The sequence below is a fragment of the Drosophila teissieri genome, chromosome X (assembly GCF_016746235.2).
Source record: "Drosophila teissieri strain GT53w chromosome X, Prin_Dtei_1.1, whole genome shotgun sequence".
Taxonomy (NCBI): domain Eukaryota; kingdom Metazoa; phylum Arthropoda; class Insecta; order Diptera; family Drosophilidae; genus Drosophila; species Drosophila teissieri.
This window is the reverse complement of record NC_053034.1, coordinates 232,255-258,565: the sequence shown is the minus strand read 5'-3', so window position 1 is coordinate 258,565 and position 26,311 is coordinate 232,255. Positions and strand designations below refer to the sequence as shown.

Genomic DNA, 26,311 nt, shown 5'->3' with positions numbered 1-26,311 from the left:
ACCTTACAAAAATATTTGAGCGTGAGCGTGTGGGTGCCACTCTAACTTCGAGTCAAGGGCGTTAAGAAAATGTTATGTTATTTTTTGGTTGCCGAGACCTCCCAACGAATCTAGTAGACTCCAGTTCTATGAGTGACGCTTGTTTTGGATTGTTTTCTTTTAAAAAGGCGGAAAATTGAACTTATCTTGCCAACCTAAATCGCAAAGCAAATACTCCTGTGCACACTATATCCCTGCCAGGGAGCAGATCTTTCTCAGAACGCTGGGAGTATCTCAGCGCAAGCGCCTGTATTTTATTTGTGCAAATTATTCAATATTGAGGTTTTAAGACGCTTCGGTTGCCTGTTAGCAAACACAAAAGAAGAGGAACATATATAAAAGGGTTTTTGAAGAACGTGGCGCACGTTTGTTTATCTAGTACCGTCTTCTGTGTATCTGTTTGATTCTGTGTATCTGTGTCTGAATGTTTGAGGAGTGAAAGGTCATATCGATAATAACACAAACACAAAAGTAACGAAACCTCTTGCAAAGCAAACTATCAGATCAAATATGCATATCAAAAGGCCCCGTTTATGTTTGCTTATGGTGCAATCCTTTCTTTTAAACTCCCCGAAAAACCCTTGAACTCCTTCAGCATTGGATTTCGCATCTCGGTATCGGGGCTTCTTTGTACGCGTGACTTATGCGGAGATGCCGCAGCATCCTGTGCCAACGGGTAATTACAGATGATGATTTATGGCAAGCTATCCCGTCCCCACCAAAAAAAGAACACAAAATCATCGATCGATCAGTTCAGCTCTTTCCGCCCATTTCGGCCCCTTTTGGGCAACTGAAAACCTTCATTGCAGAATCCACTCCACCTTTGTTTTGTACCCTTTGCATTTTATGCAAATAAAACAGCTCAATGAAGCTGAGTTAAGAGAAATGGAATTTTTACACCCGTTACGCGTAGAGCACCGGGTATAGTAGATTCGTTTAAAAGTATGTTAAGATTATACGTTGATATTTGAAAAGTACAAAAAATATTGTATTTTTTCTGTGTATCATGCTAATTGTTTGAAGTTTGTTAATGGGCAAGTTTCATATAATCCATAAAAGTCTCAGACGATTCGCGCTACGTGTTGCTGAATTTCACTACGAGATCTGTGTGCAAATTGTATTTTTTGAAGGGAGAGTTGAAGTTTCGTTGAAGGGAGAGTTCCACATAGTTGGCCACATGTTGGAGTGTCAGCGTTGTCATGGTTAGGTGTGAATTTGAGCTCTAATCCTTTTAAGTGGTGTTGGCAATTAGGTTTAGGGAACTACTTGTCTTATGCGAGAGGGAGAACCGCCCAGTGGAAAATTTGTTAGTGTTTATGCAGCACGCTCTAATGGGATTATTTCCAGACTATTTCTGGGATTATCGACGATTTAAGGACTTAATTGGGATGCCCAAGACGACGCTGGGGGTCGCAGCATAAATAATAAAATATTTGTAGAAAGGTGTCGAAGGGAGGAATTGCTTAGAAGGTGGTTATACTTATTATTGGACTATGACAAACAGAAAGTAGTCAAGTGAAAATAACTAGCATCAGCATTAAAAGCAAATAGACTAAAAGTAAAAAATTCGGCATTCCTGGATCCCCTTAAGGAAAAGGAAAAGGACGGTAATGTGTTGTAAAAATTATTATATTGATCCTGGAATGTTTCAAATAAACCTGCAAAATCTGAACCAAAGTCCAAAACCAAAGAGGGTACAAAAATGGGGTGGGGTGATAAGTAATTGGACTCGGACTCGATTTACCAATTGTCCAGGCACGCGCGCGCTTATTGTACCTCTTTTACGATCAGGTAATCCCCTTTTCACCCGGCAGGTGAAATTTTAGGTGCCCCGGTATAACAGGTCAGCGAAGAAGAAGTCAGGGCCACGACTCTCTAAACTAGCGCAAAAAGGCTCAAGGAATTTCCCTGGTACCATAAATACGTTTTCAATGATCAGGCTGTAGGCGCACAAACTCAGCCTCAGACAGTTTGCGGATCATCATCAAGGGAAAGGGAAAGGGAAGCTAGGCGCCTACCTAATCCAGAGTCCGGGGAATCCAAAGCCAGGGCAGAGTTATCACATTTGGTATGTAACTACATTTATCACAGCCTAATATGACAACTCAAATAACTTTTGCCTGTCAGAGCCGCGAGTCCTGTGAAACTGAGTCGCTGCCTTGATTTCTTCTTCTGGGTGGATGGCCTGTCACATTTGGCTTCGCTAATTGGAACATATTTCTCCCCTTTCGGCTCCCCAGATGATGAACGTTGCGCGTTTGGTTGCGATTTATGCATCCTCTCCGAAAAATAAAGATATCAGCTGAAGCATATCTTGTCGGATAGCTTCAGGTTATACGGGGCCCCGGCCAAAATAAAATATAAAATAAAACAAAAATGGGCTTAGTATGAATAGTTTTATACATACATTGCATTTGAATTTTTTGTTTTATGTGCATAGTGTTTTTTTTACCTGCGGTGTGGGCGATTTCCTCCCGAGGGTTGTGTATCAATAATTCATAACGCTAATTAATAACGCCCCAGTTCAAATTCGTTGCATGCGCGAGATGAAAGACCAAAAATGCCGACATAACAGGATAATGAACTCCAAAAACGTTGGGGCTTATTGAAATTCAAATAAATCGGTAACGCTGACCGACGCTTGCAAAGTTGTGCTGTTTTGATTGCCTTGTTCTGTTTGATACCCTTACCTTTTGGGCATTGTAAGCCAATCGAAAATGCAAATTGGAAATTAACGAAATATCGTTGTAAAAACGGGGAAATATTCAAATCAATATGATTCTACTAAATATAATTGGTTTCAATAGGAATACAGCTTATGTGTTTATACACGTATCTAGATAAGTTACAGCAATTTGACCGAGTGAAAATATGTTTGGAAAGAGTATATACAACTCAGATTCTATATTCCGAAACGCGTCCTTTTATTTCTTATTTTTGGGGTTTTCTTGTTCGCCATTCTTCGTTTTTTCTGTTGGCTATCAGGGCGTTTGCATCGCGCCTGCGGTGTAAGAATAAATGCTTCAAGTAACAACTTCTTAAAGAGCTGAATTATGAGCTTAGCTGCGACTTAAAACTGCGTCTTCAGCCATCAATCTGCGGGCCTGAGTCCTCGAAACTTTGAACGAGCCTATAATTTGGTCAAATATCTGGGGTCTGATTAATGCAGACGGCTGTTTTTTGGACCACAATGTTGCTGGCCTGGCGCGCCGAGAAATCTATTAAACTACGTTTTAGGATCAGAACAGAACCAAATAAAAAAATTGAACGCAGCTGAAAAAAAGGTTGCTTTTCTTTGGGTTTCTGGGGGAAAGGTGAAAGGTAAAAGGTGAAAGTTCTTCCGGCGCTGAACGTTAAGCCTTGCCTACAGAGTCCCGCAAAAAGAAAATAATAGTATTCCAGAACCCATTTTCATGATTCGAAACAATTGCATTGAGTTGTCAAGTGTCAGCGTTGACATTGAAAGAAAAGATCCCCGATCCCTTATCATTTCCTTTGGAGCATCCAGCGATCCCAAGGACAATGAGGTCCTTTGTCTGCGATGCCCTTTAATGTGTCAAAATATAGTCCATAGTCGCATTCTCCCATGCGTTTGTTTTTCTAATGCAACGTGATTTATTGTCTGGCCAGTAGAAGAGGTTTATTCCAACGGACTGACATCTCAACGGTGCGTGGGAGTGAAGGACTTAGTTATTGTTTGGGGTAAGGTTTTTGCATTTCATTTTTTCAGAAGTGTAAAATGCCCAAGAGTGAAAAAATACTTTGTTGCGAGGCCGTACATTTTTATAGAAAACACTAGGCATTATAGTTAAGCTGAGAAAATGCAAAGGGAAAAGTCTTAAAAGTGTTGATCGGATTAAGACTATGTCATGTTTTTTGAGTTTAATGAGTTTTAATACATAAATACGAACTCCTCTTTTGTCGAAAAAATTCTAAAGATAAGTATTGGTGCAAATATTTGCATTTGTGGCCTCGCCACAAACAGTATAAAATTGGATCTGAATTCATCTAGCATAGTTAGGAAATAATCCCATTTTCAACGATAACCTCGTAGCACGTGTCACTGAGGTCGTTAATCTTACCTGCGATAATTCCATTTCTAGAAGCTACCTGAAGAAATAGGAAACTATTGACCGCAAAACTAAAGTCTGTTTTGCGATACTTATAATTAGTATTAACGATTTTCGGATATGCGAGTGATCGTATAAACCAGAGGCCTTAACTGGTGATCGTATAACAACATGGACATGCTGTACATAACGACTTCACATGGTCCCTTGGACTACTGCTAAATGCATTTAAAATGCAAGTACTACCCGGATGTGTTACCAACCTGATCAATAGCTGGACCCCGTTTTTATAAAAAGATTTTGAATATGATTTTTCGCTTTATTTTTTTCGACCAACAACTAATTAACATAATATTGTATTAAAAAAAATATGTGTTTGTTTCCATGCTATCATTATTTTATAAACATATAGATTTGAAACTGGTCTCTTTGTTCTTAACAATGTAAAAAAAATAGCTTAAAGTAGAAAAAAAATTGGGAATTGGGTATGTTGTTTTTGTATTAGTGTTATTTACAATTTGAGGCACTTGGTTCAACTCAACATTGACTAGAAGAAAATAGGACGTGGTGGGAAATTTTCAGGATTGAGTCACTGCTCCTGCCATAGAGAGATGTAGTCCAAAATCTCCTCGTCGTCGGGCGTGCAGTCCTCCTCGTCCAATTGAAAATGTTCGTAGGGTTCGAACTTCAGCTGAAGCTGGGAGTGCGAGTGTCCTTCGTTATCTAGATGGTCCAGACGATCCAGGTGGGTGGATATTTGCTGGGGAACTGCCTCGTAGGTGCCTGAGTCGAAGGACATGCTGGAGTTGAAGGATGAGGTTGGCGAGTGGCAGGTTTGCTGGTTGTTGCTGGTGGATACGCATCCTGCATCTCCACCTGGTACAGATGTGCCCACCAAGTTCGTATTTAATGAGAGGGCTGTCAGCGGTTGGTGATTGAACTGCTGCCTTTGTAACTGCTGCTGTTGCTGGAGAGGACTGACAGTGATCGTGTTTTGGTAGTAGGAATTGTGCCCTGAGGAACTGCAAGTACTGCTGCTGGAACTGTGGCTGCTGGACTCATCCAAACAAAGTTGCAGCTGGGTGACTGCATTGCTGGTGGCACCAATATTGCTGCCCCCATTTAGGTCATCCACCAGATCCTGAAGCCTTCGGATATACTCGACGGCAATGCGCAGTGTGTCTACTTTGGAGATCTTCTTGTGAGGTCCTCGACCACCACCTTTTGTCAAATCCGTTATTATGGATTGTGGTATATGTTGCCGCAATCTGGCGAAGCTGTTGTTCACCTGCTTCACACGATTCCGTTCTCGAGCATTGCGCCTTTGCACCGACTGGGATTGGTCCACATTGTATGGAGCCGGTGAGGAACCAGGCGATAAAGATGACACGGATTCGGAGCTTCTGGTCAAAGCCATACCCCTCGGTGTATACTTGCGAGTCTTGATGGGCATTGTGCCACCGGGTTGATTTTGATTGCCAACGGGTAGCAATGGACTAGGCGCTGGCATTATGTGCTGATAACGAAAGATCTTCGTTGCCGAATTGATGGTCGTTGGAAACGTATCGTTTGTGGACAGCACACTCGATGACATGATAATGCTTTTCGTTGTACTATTATTATTTGTTTTCTTAAACACACACAGATTCGGAGCTTTCTTTTATTTTCCGGAGAACGATCAACAGAAAAAAATAAATGCAGAGAGTAGAAGGCTTGAACTTGATCGTTTGACACCTTACACAAGAATGAGTCCCTTCGTCCTAAACCCTCACGTTATGTACCCTTTATGCAACTCTCTGCTCAACAGCTCTGCACTCAGGCAGAGAAACGGGCGAGAAAATCGGAGAGAAATATGAGAGAAAGAGCGTTAGTGTCAAGAGCTACCTGCCCAGGTAGGGAACGCGAAGTTGAAGTGAGTGAGCCACAGGTAGTCTCGCTCTCTCTCTCTCCCTCCTCTCACTCTCTCGCAGGTACTTGAAAATCGCCAGGAAAACTGTTCTCACTCAACAATCCAAAAGAAGCACTCAAATTTAAAACTCAAAATATCAACCCGACTATCGAAAAAACGATCAAGGGATCTGAGGGCTCTTTTTGCTACGGCACGCCAGCAATTTGATTTCTGTGTTAATTAACTTAGCAAAAGTCGCGATCGCCAATTTTATGTGCAGCTCACGCACGCTTCTATTCATTAGCGCCGGACGGATCCAAGAGATCTACAGAAGATCCTGCGATCTTCCTTATTAGCCATTCGGAGTACGCTCTCTAGAGGTGTTCAAACAATTTCACTTATTTCTCCAATTAAATGATCAAAAGGATCACTACTTTTTGTTAAGTAAATCAAGGAGATGTGACAAAAGTTTTGGAAGGCGGTTTGCAGTGAAAACTGGGGTTCTTTGTTATTTTATTTTTAGATCTACTGGGCTGTTGAAATAAATATATTAATTTGTTTTTAAAAAATGCAGTTTTGGAGTTGATTTAATTTTCACACATTCGGCTTTTTAGCGATGCATTTTTTGTACTTTTACATTATGTTTCCTACCTCTTTTTTAAAGTAGTAAACTGATTGTTTCAACTTGCCATTGACCACTGTGTCGTGCTAAACGGCGGCTGTGAATTGTAACTTCCGCTCTGTTCACAAAAGTCGCTTCATTTTGTCACGATCATCAATCGATGAGCGAGTGAAAAGATGGCGAATCGGCGACCAGGTGTAATATTTTTATTGTCCTCAACTCGTTCCCTTCGTTTGTTTCTGCCAGCATTTTTCTTTTGCAAAATCATCAGCAGTGGCACTTCTTCACTTCCATTTGGCAAATTGTAGATTCCCGGGTCCCAAAATCAAAAACCGAATCCGAAACCAAAACCAAAGCCAAAGCGAAACCCGAAATCCTGATAACAAAAACCTTTTCAACCATGACCAGCAAACGGCGCTTCTCTGTGTTGTTCCTATAAATAAAATCCTTTCACCATTTCCAATACCTTTTTTGCATGCTGAACTTCGCTTGGAGTCTCTACACTTTATTTTTGCATTGTAACGCTGGGATCGGTAGTTGGTTTTCATTATTTTACCATCATTAACACGACATTGTTCTCGAGTGTTGCAGAAATTTTGGCAGCACAACGTTCTATTTAAATTTTCGCATTTCCCGAAATTCCATTGAAGCCTTTTAATGCTGGTGAAATGTCTAGAATGGGGTTGAAGTCGTCATTAGAAAGTCCACTCTGTGAACTGGATGATCTATGGTGTGTGCGGACATTTAACTGAAGTGGAATGCGTATTTGCGACTCTTTATTGTTGAAGTGGAGAGCAAGGTAGCAAGGTCGGTATAATCGTGTTTTCGGTGCTTTTGATTGATCATAGGTTAAATTCCGATCACCGCTTACAGGTAAAAGCCACTCATGCGTTGATCATTGGACTTTACCTGGCTCCAGTTTATCATGCCTTCAAAATCACAGTTGGTTTTGATGTCTTTGGAAGAATCTTTTTAGAGTTTAATTTTTTTGGTTTATAATTTAAAATGGAAATAGTTCATAGATAATTTAATTCTTTATAATTTCCACATTTTTTAGATGATGATTTTTTTGACTGACTTATTCAACTCCAAAAACTTGTCCTGCAGAAAAACCACCAGAAAGAGAAGTAACCTGTAATTTCGATGTTGTCCGGACAACCAGTAAACATTTTTTTTCGGGCCACTTTGTTTATATCCTTTTTCCAGACGTGCAACGCTTGGAGGATTTAAATGCGTAATTACTTTGATATGAAGCATAGTTCCGGACCGCGAAAACGGGAAATGGAAAGGACTCGAAAGTGCAAGCGAGATGAAGAGCGGGGCCTCTGCGTTAATTGGGCGGGAGCAGGATGGGACGATGCAGGATATATAACCTACCCATTCTATATGTACATACATACATATATATAGATATATACATATATCCTAATCGGTGGAGCGACGCGTGCGTTTTTCCAACGAAACTTGAAATGCAAAAATGAATGTTGAATGTTAATTTAAACGAGTTTTCGTAGCCAGGACCTGCAGAAGAGAGCAGGAGATCGACGGAAAAAAGAAAAAGTGAAAAAAGAGTGAGGGATACAAGTATATGCATACTTGCATATAGATATTTTTGTTGTCGCGTTCATTTCTACACGTAAAAATATTATTTAAAAGTTTTAGGACCAAAAAAATAGTTCTATATAGTGAACTTTCTGAAATTTAAATATATGCATTCTAAGTAAATGTTTTTAACCTTATTTATTATCCAACATTTAAATATAAAAGTAAATCCTGGTTCTGATGATCTTTTTTTTTGCGTTGTGCTGTTGATGAAACGTAGCTGTATCTCTCCCTCTCCCTCTTCTTTCAGCTCAGTCATTTTCGTAGTTAATAATTTAATTAAATGCAGGAGCATGCGCAGGAGTCGCACCCTCCTTGCCCTTAAGACTCGTTGGATATCTGGACCATAGCGACGCGTGGCAGGTGTATTTATTCGAACGAATTGGATCGCGGAGGAAAAAACACTGGAGAGTATAGAAGAACAAATGTAGCAGGCTAGCAGGCTAGCAGGCATACGGGCTTAGACAACCAACTTTATACATCGATTTCCACCATTCCTTTTCTGGTGCTGGTGCAGCTGAAAAATAACCGTGCGCAGCACAGGGCACAAATAAAATGAAAACACGCTCATTTGTTAGGGGTTGCTTTTTTCTGCACCGACATGCATTTTCGGTGCCTCAACGCCACAAAATAGGGGAGCCGAAGTCAAAGTCACTACCAAAGATACAGAAGACCGATATGGGTAAAGATGCTAAGATACAGATACCGCGGCCACGGCGCATTGAACTTTGTTCGACCCGAAAGTTCAGCTCCAGTTCGTCATGCTAACAAAGATGTTGGATCGTGTGCCTTTCGCATTTGGCTTCCCTGCTGGAACTGACAATTGGGGTGTGAAATAGTTTGACTTGGCTATAACCGTTGCATAGAGAAGGAAATTTAAAGCCCAATTTCCAGCTGTTGCTGTTAAAAATAGTTTTTTTTTTAATTTCTATGTTCATTTGTAAGAGATCAGTCGAAGATCGATAGGCGAAAACCATCATTATTGGCAAAGGATTGTATTTTGTCCAGGTTTCGAATAAATATTTCACTTTGCCACGTTTCTCAGTCTCGTCTTTTTGCGGTCTCAAACTGGATGATCATGAACCCTGGAATAATGATAATCATGATCATACAACGATCCGGAGGGAATGAGAGGGCGCTCAACAAAAAGGCAGTAGCACGCACCATTAGATGCGGTCAACATGAAAACATCTGCTCTTCGGTGTACTCCGTTTGAGGTCGAATAAAAAAGATAGATGGGTATATATACATATATACATATGTATATATATATATAAACAAAAAAATAAATGAAACATGCAAAAATAAAAGCTGTGTTGAAAGATAAAAAAAACGTAACAGTTCAGTGGTAGAGTAAAATAACGTTCTAGATCTCCGAAGCTATAAAAGTTAAAAAGTATAGAATAAAGCGTTCCCGCGAGTTTTAAAATAAAGTGCTTGAAGTTCTCCCATGGTGTGCTTCCACATCCTGACAACATCCCCACAACATATCCCAATGTAAAAGAAGCCATTTGGTCGGCATATTTATGGCCCACACAGTTGGGCCTCAGTTAACTTTAATCAATTTTTTTGTGCTACGCTTTCGCGAGCTGCGGGCCGTTCATCGCAGTTTAATTCGAGACTAGTGCATATAACGTTTAATTTAAAAACGCATAAAATGTTGTAACAATGTCGCAGATGATCTGCTCCATTTACTTTATTGCCGCTCCGAAACCCTGACTTGCTCAACTTTTTCCGACACCTATTTAACTTGACTTCTATATTTTGTGTTTTAAAAATGATATTCTTAGTTGCGAAAATATTTAAATGAAGCAAATGGTATGGTATGTGATGACCAAAAGATCTCGTTTTTTGCATTAAAAAGAGTGCACAACTAGTGCGTAGGTATCATCAATCAGCAGCGCTATTAGAGCCAAATTAGGCACCTCAAGGCCTCTTAATTGTGCTAATCCTTCGCAAAATTCTCGAAAGGTGTGAAGAGCCACAAGACAAGTACAGGTGGGAAGTAAACAAAAGAGGAATAACGAATGACGGCGATATTGCATTTCTCAATGGAGGAAACTGGCATCCTATTAGTGCCAGTTTTAAGCTGATTTACGCAGCACCATGTTCCAATTAAAGTTCTCGCCTGAGCCTCTTAAAAACTCATTAATCACTCGCCTAACTACGTCCACAAACGATTTTCGAACTGGTCCACAGATCGATTTCCAAATGTTGCAAAAAAAAAAAAAAAAGCAGACGGTCGGCTAAAAAGGTGCGAACCAATTTGCACCTCAGACGCTAAAAAGAGGGAAAGAGCCGTCGTTTGTCGAAGGGCAAACCCAAGTTAATTTCTATGAATTTCACGCCTACCAGAATCGAAATTACCCTTGGGCAAGCTGCATTTGCGACGACTGAATCTGGCGCCAAGTAAATGGATTAACCTTGGGTTTCTTTCTAGTATTTTAGGGCCTAGGCTTTTCGCCATCGCGTTTATACTTTACGATTCCTGCGCTCTCGGAAACTTAATATTCAGCAGTCCAATTAAACCATTAAAATCTAGACATGCACCAATTTAGGTGGCTTCAAATTATTCAACGACCACACATTATAAATTTTAAAGCGGGTAGACCCATAAAAACCTTCTTCGATCCAAATGGAAGCAAACGAACTTTTGTCACAAGATGTCAAAGTCCAGGTGATTTACTCCGTTGCCCCAAAAGTGGCAGCAAAAACTTCAGGCGCTGTCTGGTCAATGCACTGCGGAAAAAGGGAGTGACATGTTGTCTTTACGCACATAATGAAAATTTGATGGTGAATTTTGAAAACTAAATAATTTTACATTATCTTTCAATCTTGAATTTTGGGTGCATTAGTATAATATTCTAAAATAATAGACTCTTCAATAGACTCCATTAGGCAAACGTAATAAAGATTTGTCCATATAAAAAAGCAAAGTATGTAGAACAGTTTTAAATTGCGAAAGTACGCCCCCTATTTTTGCAGCGCATTTTCGAATTCAAAATCTCATCGATGGGTGTCTGGTGCGTTTGATTGCCAAGAAATTAAATCGTTACGCTCGTTGACGTAATGCACAAAACGAAGTTGACATGGCAATGGGTTTTCATTTTAATGAGATGCCCCCTACCAAGTTCCCCAGGATCCTTGGATCTCTGGAGCCATCAATCAACAATACCGTCATACCAATAGCGGGGAAGATGCGGAGTTTGTTCGCGAAATTCTTGAAATTTGTACTGTTGAAATTGCACAAAACATTTGCAAAAGAATTATTATACGGCAAATTATGGATATGGATTTTTCATGCCCGACGGCCTTGAAAAAACACTGCAGATACTTTCAACACCTTCGCAAAGTTTATGCGGTCTGCAGATCCTGCCTTGCACTAACACAATTGTTTCTGATTAGGCATTTTCAGTGTTTCCACTTCTCAAGACGATTTTCAGCACAGCTCCAGTTCAAGTTGCGTGTGCTGATCGTTCTGGAGTCTGGTGATATATCTGCCATTGCTGTTCTTGCGTATAAAATTAGGGAGCTGCAGCTTCATTTTTGCCGTTGAGGCCAATTGGGAACTGAGAAAACAAATTCAATTTGTTTGCTAAAGTTTCAAGAATTAATCCTGTTTTAAATTGAAGTTTAAGTTTTAAACAACCTCCTTTTCATGTTTAATAAAACTGCCCATAATACATTCAGCATTGTAAACATAATAAAATTTAAAACCAAAAATTGTAACACATTTTGCAAAAATGGCAGTATAAATATCTTGAGTGGCCATTCAAATTCACTATTGGGTACAATACTGTACATCATCCACCCCACACCGTTGCCGAGGATGGGTATTCGTTTCCCTGCGTTTGGCTGCTGATTGTCATCGCCACACCATGATGCGGTTCCTTCCTGTGCTTTGCAACTCGTTATAGCCGTTAGTAGTATCGTTAAAGGGTATATGTGTTTTATTTTCAGATCGACGATTAAGGCAGTATTAGGCATGCAGAATTTTTCTTTGCCTATGCATCAGTTTATGTTAGTCGAGCCCACTCTAACGACCGCGGACGATTAATTGGCGACCGATCTCGTTTTCCCCAAACATGAATTGAGTAATGGGTATCTGATAGTCGGAGCACTCGACTCAAGGCTTCCCTTAGCGTTCGGTTTTGGATTTTGGGGAATGGGGATTGGGGATTCAGGATAGGGCTACGATGGGGAATTGCTTGGTGCAATAACAAATATTTATACTTTTTGCGATAAATGTTTGCCTTGGTTAATAAAGCGATTTGTTATTTGTGTATTCGTGGTCATAATTTATAAGCCTAAATTGGATTAACGTAGGGTCACGCGGGATCCACTTTCATGCGGAGGCGTTTGCCTCCTATGGGTAGTTCGAGTTTGGAGCTGAATTCGCGGATTCCATCTACGGATCGGTAGCGCCGCAGGCATCAGTCTCGGAAAAGGTGTGAAAAAATTGAGAACATTTCCTTTATTACTTATTTGTTTGAAGCTCCCAACTTCTTCTTCCGAAGAGATCAGAACGACCACGGAGCTTAATGGTTTCTGTGCCTGTACGTGCCAAATTACTTAACCGGCAACCTAATGACAACATCTTCAAAACAGAGCCCCTTTTGACCATTGAAATAGGTAGCTAAGCACTTGAGTGTTTCACTCTCCCGTTCTGCGGCTCAGAAACAGGGCGATCATTTACAGGACACGACCGTATATTTTAAAATTATTTCCACATCGATCACCGGCGGAGACGCCCGATCAATGCAGCAAACTGTAGACTAGAAACTGGAAGCTGCACTGGCAGAAAGAAACGTGTGCATACAGCCGTTTCAATAAGAAATGCAATCGGGGTCAACTAAAAATGGTGGCTGATTAGCTGGAACCGCAGCACTGATATCTTACATGGTGCTTGTTTTATTTCATTCGAGAAATAGCGATTGAAGAATCTTATAAGATCCCCTACGTATTTACTTCCTCTGCTTCGTTATATTTTTTCTCTGCCTGTAGGCAATGCTCCCTGTGCCATTTCATTATTATAGGGCACACTCGATTGTCGACTGCCGATCGTCTGTCTGAGTTTTCTTCAGCTTAGGACCTCCGCCTCCCCATCCTTATTTTTTGCACATTTTGATGAGGCTGCACCGGATTGGGCCGGATGTGCTGCACACGCGGGGACTAATCTACATTTATTTATGGATCCTGGACTCTGGTCTCGGAGGAGCAAGAAAATTCAGGGCGAAAGAGACTCATAGGGAAACGCCACCAAAAATCAATTGTAACTTTTGATTTTGATGAATTGATTTTAAATTGCATGGATTTCGATAAGAGCGGTTGAATTTTTGTGCTTTTTATTTCCTTCTGCCATTCAAACTGATGGGGACAAAGAAGCTGTCATTAGACCGCAATTAGGCAGCATTTTTTAGAACGACAGGGCGCACACTTCGGGGCGATAAGCATAGACATTATAGGCAATTTGTTGTAATTGAAAATTAAAGTGTCAGCCTGTGGCATCTAGGGAAAAAACTGGATCTTCCCCCTTAAAGACCCCAAACTCCAATACCAACAAGCCAAGTCTGGGCATCCAGAGTGCCCGGCATTTATGCAGTTTTGTCCTCATGACATGATCGCCGACGCGATAACGCCGGTCCTTACAAAGTGCAGATCCTGCTCTTACATTAAGCTGATATGCAAATTATGTGGCGGGCTTATTCCGGCGAAAACACCGTTCGTCGATCGCCATTTAAATTAGCGTTAGCAGAAGTATGCCAGGGTCTGGAGATTATCGATCCCCGCTGATCGATTCTCACCCCTGTATTTGTATTTAAAATTTATAACTTTGTACCTTTTGCGAACATTTTAATAACGTTTTGATGAATTTTATATGCACCGCTTGTCGTCGATTGCTTTTGGCGATTCGATTCGATCAGATCGGCAGGCCTCCAAAGAGGAGGCGAGTGCGAGTGTCAGTTTATGGGTTTCATTAAATATTTGCCCATCGATGATTTGACCATCGAGCAAAGTGAACTCATTTATTATTGATCATCGCCATGGCATCGCGCACTTGTCGTTATTTTCGTTCGAAAAGTGCTTCTATCGACCCGTATTGATAGTCCCCGCTAACGTCGACTGATCGTAATTATGTTGTTTTCATTTTCATTTTTTTCCCGATTGACAATATCTCTGACTCCGCACTAATTTACGAAACACCGAATGTGAGCCAATTTAATCGATTACAAGTTTTAGCAGGGGCTTTTGTTCCATCGGCCTGCTAATAAAGAACGTGATATACTGCACGCCGAAAGTTTGTATTCTGAATGAGTTCCCGATCTCCGGTGGTGGCCACTTTGCAGAGCATCTTAATTTCAATCGCCTCGCTCGCTTATTGTTATGGCTCTGTTGTCATGTAGTGAAACAATGGGATCACCAACGGCAATATCCAAAAAAAATTAAATACAAAACGGGCAGCAGCAGGCACACCAACGAAGCGAAGCAGCAATAATAAAATTTAAGGATCCGATCGATCGCGGGCTCATGATCTTCCAGATCGTCCAGATCTTCCAGATCTTGCGATCTTCCGTTCCTTCGATCTCTTGACATATCCGATCCGCTCGATCCAATTATAGTCTGCGTTGTTGCAATAAATTCGTTTATCGCCGCCGTCGCAGCGGCAGCCAAAATCATTTAAAAGCGATCAGTTTAGCCTGTTTTTGCTACTTTACAGATTAAGTGATTGCCGAAAAATTGATGCAGGAGTACAGTGCGTTTTGCCAGTGGAAGTCCACGTCGGCATGATAGATTTTAAACGCATTGCAGAAGGGGTTAATGAAGTGCAGCTTCTAGTCCATTTTATTTATACATCAGTTGGTTTACGTTAATTGTACGCAGTGCTTGTAGGCATAGCAAAAAAGAGCGCCGGAATCCCTTTTGCAGACTTACAAATTGATTGAGTTATGTAATTGAAATGAAGTTCAATCAGTCGGGTTCAGATCGCCAGCTTTTCAGCTTTTACATGACTGCACTCTACGTATTAATTAAGAAAACAGCGTTGGTGAAATGAAAATGAGAAAATGAGAAAAAAGAGTAAAAAGGAAGGTACGGGAAGGTGCCTTTATGGGTCTCTTGTCACAACATAGCTTTTTAGTCGATCAATGCCATTTTACTTGATGTCGAAATTAATGTTGCCGTTGAGGCTGCTGTTTTCACCCAGCACTTGGTGTGCTGACTCTGAATCTTTTTGAAGCACATCATAAATCACCAAGCGACAACGTATTCAACTTCTGATTTACACACCGAAAAAATATGCCACCAACTCCACTACAAATTATAAAGATCGGGCTCTTAAAATTACATTGTCAAGCCGCAATCTTCGCAAATAAGTAACTGAATGCAAGAAAACCGTGTATTTATGACATTATTAATACTTTCTAGTTCAAAGTTTTCAATGAATTCAAGATAACTGACACAATTTTTGAGTTCCTGAATTGTATTTAATACAACGACTACTGGATTGACCCGAATATAGAATATAGCTTGGTGATATTAAGCAATTGTTTACAAGTTTTTTAGGAAACTGGCCCTTGAAGAGACCCTTCTCAGGGGGCATTTTTCGCTGTGCAATTTTCCCAACTTTTCAGGTCGGTTACTCCATCTCCATGTCGAAGTCCCGTGTCTCCTTAGCATTTCTGCCTGCTGCTGCACTTGTTGTAAATTTCATTCGAAACTGTGAAGCGTTGTTGCACAAGTGCTGGAACTCTGAAATCTGAATCTGAATGTGCATGTTGGTAGCTTGCTGGCTTGCTTGCTGGCTTGCTTCGGGCTGCGCTTCTGGTTAGCAGTTGGCTGTCATGACGTGCGCACAATGCGTGCACATAATTCAGACGCTGAAAACTCAATTCCATATGGGGCTGCGGTGCATGCAACACGTAGCGGTGAAGCTCACTCACTCATTCATGCAACTCGCAATTCCTTTTCCCACCTGCGATCCTCCTCAGCTGTCATCACTCGACTCATTGATTCAAGCACGGCACACATTCCTTCGACTTGCCACTTGTCAACACTTCATTTCAACAACTACTCCTCTTTTTGGCTCTGGTTCTTGGCTTGGCTCCCTTTGATAAGTCAATCAAGCTACAAGTGCCACATTCGAGTGTTGCTGCTGTTTCGATGCATTGTTTGTTTGTTGTTGTATGTGCAACGGACTTTGATGGGGCCCACCTTTTGTTTATCTCTGTGTCCTCCGATATCCTTTGATGGTCCCTTCGATAATAGTCGTTTTCATTCGTCTGACATCCACTTGTTTTCGGGCGGCAACAAAGTGCAAAGGATTTTGAGGTTTGGGGCTACTTTTATGTGTGAAAGAGTCCAGAAGGATCTACTATGATCTATAACGTCAGTCCTATGCTGTCACATTTGTTGAATATTTTAAATAGTATTTCATACAAAGTCTCAGGAATATTAAATCAAAATGATTAAATGATTATACTCTGTATAATCTTGACATACGTTGTCCCACTGAGTGTTCCAAAAATTGTTTACAGCTTATTAAAATGTTATTTTAAGAGCGAAATGTTTTGCAACCCAGGACACTTTAATAAACCGTTGTTGCTGTTGTTGCATTGATGTTATCATAAAATGTGGACTCGATTGTTGTAAGGGCCCCTAAATGAAGTAACACCCGAATAAGTGAGGATTCCAACTAAATGGCAACTTTTGCGCGGCAGCTTAAGCATTCAACAATTTAATTAAAATTAAATTTTCGAATCACATTCTGTGAGCCGAAGCAGCGGGGAATAACTGATCGTGGCAGCAGGTTGATCGTGATTGCAAGACTTGCCGCCAAAGCCTTGCACCTCCGATACTCCACGGGCAAACCCAAACCGTTTCCCCAACTACAGACGATGATCAATGATCGCTGAGCCGACCGACGAGTCGCCAGATCTTGATCTGAACAACCTCAGCGGATTTGAGCTCACTTTGGTTTATACACATGTGTATGCGTCATGCATTACGTGTATCTGGCGTTGTCATCGTGCCATTTTACTAACATATTATTAATTGGATAGCCGGATGGCTGGAGAGCCATTGCTGCGATGTTCTAGAATTTATGTGTTAATTTGTCGCTCCGCCAACTGTTGGTTTGTTTTGGCCTGCTAGGATTTGTAAGCCTTATAGCTATATATTTTTTTTTTTGAATTTTTTTTTTTATTATTGCTTGGGTGCTTCCTTATCAGACCGATGTGACCATTACCGTTGGGCTGCGGTAATTTGTTGGCCGCTTGCCAAGCGACCGGCGACCGGCGACATAATCATTTTGCCGCAGACGCTGCAATTTGTATTGTTCGCATAATTAAATTGACGCTTGACATTCCAGCCAGGCCAGCTCTGGTCCACTTCACTGACATTGACACGCGCAGACTCCACACTGCAAAAAATGGTGTTTTAGCCGTAGTTACGAGAAATTACTTTTCGAAAACAAATAAAGTCAATACTATGCACTCTCTACGGATTAAGTTGTAAATTTACTAATTTATTTTACATGTGAAGCCAATCTTCAATGTATATTTGTTTAAAATTGCACACCCATCATTTCAATCCTAGTGAATTCTTCTACTTTGCAACTATTTGCTCAGTGTCCTGACTGCGACTTATACGATCGCTACCCCATCTGCGACTCCGTCTAGTTGGTATAATTAGCAACGATTAAACACTTGTCGGTCCCACCCATCTGCGGTCGAGAACAAAAGCATTTCATCGCTTTTGTCGGCTGGCTCCTTTGCTCCTTTGCTGCTTTGCTACTTTGCTACTTTGCTATTTTGCTACTCTACCAGTCTGCTATTGCTATTTTGTCTCGGACCCAATGGAATTTGTCAAGCGCAAGGACACATTGCTGTTGCCAATTAGGCGGCCACCGCGCTTTCATTCAATGGCAATTGTTGTCAAGCTTGTTTGATTGGTAAGTAATTGGCGGGCGGATCGAGTTCTTCTGGGTTTTGATATGCAGTTCCAAGATCGATCGTCGTAAATACTTATTTATGATTTTATTGATTTTAATGCACATTTTTACGCATTAATTAATTTTGCACATGGAAAATGAGTGCCTTGGTGGACGGAAGACAAAGCTCTTTAACAAAATATTATTAATCAATTATTGTGGCTCAATCGAGGTCGCTATTCGTGCGCATAATGACAGGTTGTAAGCTGCCGATTTTCATTGATCAGGAATCTTCGAACTAAAACTGGAACTGGAAATTTTCGCAATAAGTAAATTAATCGATGAAAAGCACAGAAATAATTTTTGCTTCTCAGGAACTTTGGCATAAGTGCAACATCATACATATATTTTTCTTTCTGTGCATATTGAAGTTTATTATCTGACCGATACCAATCGATTGAAGATAACGTGTGGGTAATTATACCATTTAGACGTAGATTAAAAGGGATTTAGATTCTTTGAGAAATTAAAAATAATATAGAAAAACGTATTGCTCATATGCCTACGCTATAAAATACTTCAGATCATTGTTTTATCCATTTATGACAGATATTTTGACTCAAATTTCCTTAGCTACATCCCCACCAAGTTTCACTGCAGATTGATATGTTCCATCGAGGAAAGCTGAGCAAACACATGCGGACTAGAGCAAGGATGTGCAAACAAATAGACAAACACGAATTCGAGTATTTGTATCTCTCCCTGCGGTATTTTGGGCTCGTTTCCGTGAGGTAGCCAAGGACACACACGCGTGTCCTGGACAAGCTGCAACTGCAACAGGAAGACGTGCCATATACAACGCGTGTGCCTGTCTCGAGTGATAAGGCGTCTTAAAATACACAGTTGCCCATAGGTATGTTGAAGGAACACTCAGCCTACGAACATGAAAAAAATATTAATTTACACTAGGCAGAACGTCAGCTGCTCGCTGACATAAAAGGGTATAAAACCCATGGCTGGGATACACCTGAAACTATTTCGGTATATTTGTTTTTGATGTCTACAAATCAGCTATGTTCTATGGTAAAAAATGTGTTTTTTGCGTAACTTCCACACTCTAAACAGAAAGATCAAACTAAGTTTGGAATCCTTAAAAAATATGGAATTCAAATATTTTAGGTGATTTCATGAAGGCCTATACAGTTTAGAATGTATTCTTCAAGTGTAAAAGAATGGGTGTGACAGACAAAATCAAAATGCATCTGCAGTCTTGATACGCACGCAAAATAAATACGAACCCTTAACCCAGTGACATAAGAGCAGTCGTATCCGATTGAGCAGGAACTATATATCAGCGGGATCAGGAAAACTGAATCAAAATCAAGTTGACGAGAACGCCCCGACATGTGCAGCGATTTTTGCAGCTTGCGCCGATTAGAAATTTGAATCTGAATTCGGGACAGAAGCAGTGCTAACAATTGGATAGGGCGTTAGGGGGTTAATCAGTGGATTCCGTTGGTTACAATATCCCGATGGCAAAAAAGTTGATGGGGAAGAAATGGCAAGACTGAATTAGGAACACCGCCACAAACTTTTTTTTACTCATTTATAGAGGAAAGACAGTATTGCTTAAAAGTTATTAAAATAAACACTATAAATATATCTGCATATAAATATATTTAAATTCAGATTGGAAGACTTAATTCAGCTGGCCGTTAAAGCTCCATACAATGTTGTCGCTTGTTGGCCCTGTTTTGTGGAACGTACCATGTCGAGGTGCATTTGTCATAATCGCCCAGGTGATTCGAAGACGTAAGCCAAGGCGGTTTTATGCGTCTGCTGGTGGTGCCTTGGTGGTGTCTTGGTGGTCTGATCCGCTTGGGATCTTTGAGATTTGTAATACGCGCAGCCGCAAATGATGCAAATTTCCTTAGAGATTGCCGCTAAGATTAAGCCAGAAATCCTGGCGGCTAAGCCGCAACTAAATGCAGCTTAAACAATGTTCTTAGGCGTGAGATTTTCATTACGATCTGTTTCAGGTTTTGGTTGGCCTGTGGATGGTCCTCCATCCATATCCCCTGTATGTGAGTTGTCGGCAAAATTTCAAAACCGGCTTACCAGGAAAAACGGATGCTGGGAAAACAAGAAAACACAATGATGGTTAAATTTTCCAGGGGGTTTTACTTTGCAGGTCAGATCGTTTCTGGTCCGACTGCCAGGATATGTGCGTGTCTACGTCTACGGATTTGTTTGCATGCAAAACAGTGTGCAGTTTGTTGGGCGAGTTTGTTGGAAACCTAAAACCTTGACCACAAAAGTCAGTCCACAAATCCATAGCCGCAGAATAAAGAACTTTAAAATTTAACAACACTCAAAGTAGTATCAACAGAATAAGGGAACCAAATGACCGCAAGGCATTCTGGGATGGCAGCCAAAATAATTAAGTCGTTTGCACCGACAATTAAATAATTCTGCAAATCGCTTCCAAAATGCAGAACTTTTAGTGGCTCCCTGTTCTTATTTTTACGTCTCTCGTATTGCCTGCGAAATTTGTTTAATTGCGACTTGCTGCGAGCGACAGTTTAAAATACGAGACTCAAGATGCTGCGCAGCGTGAGAAAATGCATAATTCTTTTAATGTGATTTCGTTTTGGGTTCCGGCCAACCCATCGCACATTCATCACAAATCACACAATACAGTGGGTATAAAATATGCCAAAAGTCTATGAACCTTCACCAAAATAAAAAACCCATATAGAAGGCAATTTATTATTATTTATCATAAGAACTAAGTATAATATAAGTTGTTATGTGCTAAAATAGGTCATACATAAAAACGTTGCATTTCAATCAAGTTAACTTCAGATCATGGCATACCACTTTTTCCTCGTTCTGGGACCACTGTCACCGTGTGGCGCTGCGGCTTTCACTGGCTTTGGCAGTCGGCGACTACTGCACCACGCCTCCCATATATTCGGTACAAAGGTAATTACACTTTTGTTTTTCATTCGGCCTGCCGAATTCCAGGAGCTGTCCAATTCAAAATATCCCAGTTGCCAGCTGGTCAACTTTTTGGCTAGCCTCAGGCGTGAGCCACAATACCCAGAGAAAAACACTTATGACTTTGTATCTCCTCTTGTCAAGCGGCTTTGTATCCTTTGTGTCCTGGCTCATTGTCCTCATATTTCGGACCACTCAAAGCCATTGAAGTCGGCTATGTGGGCGGACGCGCAAAAGAAATCGCCCCAGACCTTCGACTTCGGTATTTCTGTCTTTGACGTATTTGTCAAAGGTAATTAGAATTCTTGAGTCAAAGGCGTGTGAAAAGCAGTTTAGGGCAAACAATTTGGAACTTTGTCGATCTAGTTAGCAATTGCATTTGAACCAAATTGGATTACCTTGGTTGGTTTAGTAGTATGTCCTGCATATTTGACTTCGTCACCCCTGCTGACTCATCCGATTTTGAAATGTACTATGCTAGGGCGTGTCACGCTGAAGCCTAAGGCGATCACTAGTTAAAGTGAAGGTCTATGCATACATTTGGCATGTATCAAAAGAAAAATAATCCTGGAAAAATAAACGGCAACGGTAACAACTGAATAATTGCTACAAAAGAGTTAAGAGCCCAGTACGCAAGATTGCCCCCTTTAAGTTTGAACCACTAATTCGATGCTTTCAGCTAACACAAAAGGGGTTTTTCTTCGACAAAAGTCAATTTTTTCGATTCATTCTTTTTTCGATTTAGCATAAAAGCAATCATAATTCGCATACAGAGCGCTGACGAAAAGTTGTCAATTAAGTTCATCAAGATTGCATGGCAAAAACCCAATCTCAATCTCGAAAACTCGATCCTCTGGGCTTATAAACATATGTTAATACAACCAGCATGTAGTCAAATGGAGCAGACATTGGGCCCGAGTTCCTTGGCTGCTGTCCGCAGGGTCTTCTGTTTTTAGTCTTCTGGATATGCAGTCTGCAGCACGGAAAGAAATAGAGATGCAGTTTGAATTGGTATTTGCAACACAAGTAGATACTTACGTTGATTCATTTATAGGAGTCCCCCCAAATTGGATAGTTTGGCATTACACTTAATATTTTTTTTTTCATTAGAAAGTCTTAAAAATCTAAAAAAAAAAAAAAAGGCAGCTATTTTCATGAAATTTAAAAAGAGTTAAAAGCTTAGCTTATATAGTATTTCACATATCAAGCTGTGTTCTACTTATAATCATACAATGGAGCGTGCTTATTTTTTTGATTCTTTTCCGTGTAGCTGTGTTGTGGATGTCGTCACCACCCAGGCAGCAACCGCATTTATTATGATTGCATTTTGGCTGAAAAGTTTTTATTTTTTGCCAGGTTGCTGATTTTGTTATTGGTGTCCCGCTGCTTAGTTAAATGAGACATCAGTTTGGCTTAGTCCCTGGGATAATGGACCCCGTCACCCGGCAAACTGGATTAACTTGGCTACCGGTTGGTATTGGGTTCTGTTCTGTTCTGTTCCTCTTGCTACATACGTTATGTATGTTCCCCTGGCTCATATGGGTGGGCGCACTTGCTTTTGTTATTGTTGGTAATGATGATGCCAAGGCTCTTGGGGCTTAGATTTTTTCCTCATGTAATACTCAAAGACAAAATTCAAAAAAAAAAAAAGAGGAACGAAACCATTCCATGTCTCCCCCAATTCACAAGACAAGACAGTGAGAAAAGAAGCGATGTAGCACTTTTAATGTCTTCATTAAACGCTACGCAGCGAAGAAGGCAGCAATGTAGGAGAATTGAGAGGACCAAGTCTGCTATATATTGTTTATTTATGAATGTCATTCAATTTATTATACCATTGTATATTTGAGAGGGAAATGCACACAGATCTTGAACCTCCTCTGTCCAGTCTTTAGTTGCCAGTCCCCGCTCCCCAGTCCAGTCCTGTGGGACTCCAGACAGATCGCTGACCGGCTATCGAGCATCATCATCATCATCGTCATCGTCCTCCTCCTTACTAACGGGCTTTTGTGGCAGAGCCTCATCGTCTTTTCTGTGAGGCTAAGTATTGGTGGACATCGGTTATCGTTCTGCCACAACCATTTGCATCACTGACCAGCCAAATCAAATCCGAGCTGCTCTAGACTTTATAGGGTATGGTCGATGACACTTCTCGCACATTGCTGAAACCTGGCGAAAATAATAAACTAATCGGACCCATTTAATTAAATTTAGGAAATCGATGGATAATAGTATTACGTAATAATGTGGGTTGTTTCCATTAAACATATTTTGTTCTTAAAATACTATAAATATGCTAATATGAGTTATCTATAAAAATGTTAACACGGTGACACCAATTTTTATACCTATTCTTAATATATTTGGTTCCTTTTATACACTTTTTTTACACGCTAACTTGAAAGAGCATTCTTTAATCACCTATTTTCTCAAAATTAATGTATTTAAACTCGTTTTTCTTCTGGTTAGTTGCCCGTTCAGCGCAATGCACTGATCGCTGCCGCTGGACGATTATTGTATATCATCATGCCTGCGATTCTTCGATTCATTCCGTTCCGTTTCGATGCGGTTCTTCGAACCGCGACAAGTTGTCAATGTTTGTAAGTCTGCTGTGTACGAGTATATGGCCTCCTCCCTCGCTGAGCCTGTCGCTGTATTGCATAAGATAATTGGTGATTTTCATATCGATTTATGCATCCGCTGCACTGACTGCGACTTATACTCGAGATCTGGCAACTTGACCGTTTAGCCGTTTAGCCATTTAAACATTTTACCACTTGGTCATTAGAGCGTTTAAAACTCAGCGGGAGCTGACCAAAACAATAATTAAATCATACATTTTCAGGCGCTACATTCTAGATTCTGGGCACACAGCACTGGGCACTGGACACTCCTCCAAAAACTAAATCAACGTCAACACTTCTAAATTTATTGCTCTATTTGGTTAGAGTTAGTCCGAATAGAACTATTATGGTTAAAATAATCACACGCCCCCTAAAAGTGAGGTCTAGCAGCAAATTGGTTAAACACACCAGATTTGAACCTGAGATTAGTCCGAGTCCTAGTTGTGGCCGCCAGCGAGTCAAACGTTTTGTAAACAATATTAAACAAAAACGCCTGCTGTGATCACAATTCACTTTCTCCCTGCATCGCGAAAGGGTGGACCTTAGGTCGCGGGGTCGGTTGGATAAAGGACCGCGTTCTCGGAAGGCCGAGATGATGCCTTGTTAATGGCATTTTATGGTGGCTCATAATCAGCGCAATTATGTTGCATTTTCAAATTCCGAGAGCTAACAAGTGCTGCGAGTTCTGTGGCCTTCTCCTTTGTTGTACGCCGCCTTTGGCGTCGGTTAGTTTATTTTGTGTTTTTTTTTTCGTTCGCCAGGTTGTCAGTGCTTCGATTTCAATTTTTCGGGTTTTAGTGGCAAGTCCTTGTTATCCTGCCAACAACCGCAAGTGTGCTAACGAACCAAGCCGCCAACGCGACCGACCCCACCCTCGCCCAATAAACGGCAAACTGCAATTTGTTTGGAAAGAGGCGTTGAACGATCTCGCACCTCCGGATTCTTGAACAGGGCACCATAAAATAATAAGGTTTTCAAACCTAAGAGGTTTTAAAAATATATCTTTCCAATATTCTCAATCTCCAAAAGAAATAAACAATACAGTCATAATATTCAAAAATAAAAATATTACCATTTAAGCTTTTTTTTTGTAGTGAATCGCACTTAAAAAAAAAGCACCTATTCTGGGTGGTGATCGTGTCCAGTTGCTTGTTGGTGCCTCCGAAAGCGGGCGGCTTACAAGATTGCCGGAGTGATCGACATTAATCCGTGACAGAATCCGCTTACTGACAGTGCGCGCCATGGTGACAAGTCGATCTGAACAAACCAAAAAGCTGTTGAGCTGCCGGGTGACAAGTGAGCGGATTGCAATGGCTTGCTAAATAAGTGCATTTGATTCCCATTAAAATTGATGAATTTAAAGGAAAGTGTATCGGCTTTAGCATGCTATAGTAGTTTTCGCAATTAAACACTCATATACAAGTTCATGATATTTTTTCAAAAATAGTTTCCCATTTAGTTTTCATTCGTTAAGGACCCAATTTGGCCGACAAGTCCTTTTAAGCACTGACATTTTAATTGTTATCATTTATTGCGCAAGTCAACATTTGTGATCTCAAGTCATTATTCACAATTATCCAATTGAGTGGTTCTCAATGAGCCTTTCCAGCTATCCTGCGGCTCTCTAATACATTCCTTTGTTCGATCGCGGTAATTCCACTCTCTTCTCCTCTTTGTCGTAAATTGATTTTGAATCGCGCTGCATTGATCCCATTAGTACGCCCCATTTAGCACCTTATGTGGCGGATCAGGTGCTTGAAATTCTTTGATCTTGGACCGCAGAAGCGTGAAAAGGATCCTTGTTAGGCCATGATTACCACCGGTGTAAGGACCCTTTATTCCAGCACTGCACATTCGACTAACGTTGTTTAGGCATTATTTTAGCCACTAACGACATCATTGCCGTCGAATTGATTCCCACGACTCATTTTGTTGATACAATCTATTTGTTCCGTTGGTTAAATATTTACATAAGCCTTGCGAAATCCGGAAATTGAAATCCCCAAAGATCGATATTGGTTTTCACAGCTAAGCAAACACGGTGTATAGGTGTATAGGTGTATAAAAGAGGAAGTGCTTTGGTAGATCAATCCATACAAAAGAACATGAATAAATCCGAGCAAGGAACAGATACCCTATAAATACAATCGACTCAAAATCGATTTTTACGCCCACCAAACGAACGATCCAAATTCTTATTTCAATCCCTGCTCATCAACATAACAATGAACTCCTTCCAATCCTTTTCGCACTTCCCCGTCCTTTTTTACGTTTAATTAATTCCAAGTTCCACGCCACGTTGAAGAGAGATCCACCTGTTCAAAAAAAGAAGTGTGGGTAGGAACAAAACAGGAGGTCTAGGCCATTAAAAAGGACTTTTTCGTAGAAACGCATCAAATGTGTTCGATTTGCTTAATTGAATTTTCGTATACCAGTTGGTGGAAAGAGGGAATCAGGAAACCGAAGGGAAGGGAACGGATCAGAGAAAAAATCAGCGAAGGAGGCTGCTGTTTTAATAAATTCACACGCACGTCGGCT

General features: G+C 40.7%; 2 protein-coding genes across 4 annotated transcripts in view; one reads left to right on the top strand and one right to left on the bottom strand.

The window, feature by feature from the left end:
- The window catches only part of LOC122623371, a 145,198-nt gene that overhangs the window by 63,858 nt on the left and 55,029 nt on the right, over positions 1–26,311 (top strand). The window lies entirely within an intron of this gene.
- On the bottom strand, positions 4,699–25,016 carry LOC122624004 (achaete-scute complex protein T4). The gene is made up of 2 exons (XM_043803420.1): positions 24,954–25,016; positions 4,699–5,739 (listed from the first exon to the last, which is right to left on the bottom strand). The coding sequence occupies exons 1-2, from the start codon at positions 25,014–25,016 to the stop codon at positions 4,699–4,701; spliced, it is 1,104 nt and encodes a 367-aa protein (XP_043659355.1).

Bases quoted from the DNA above. Each gene is read 5' to 3' on its own strand.
- LOC122624004 (XM_043803420.1), bottom strand. From the start codon at position 25,016: ATGGCGCGCACTGTCAGTAAGCGGATTCTGTCACGGATTAATGTCGAT. The intron at 5,740-24,953 runs GTAAGCCGCCCG...TGTGTGTTTAAG, and splicing joins TCGATCACTCCGGCAATCTT to AAAACAAATAATAATAGTAC.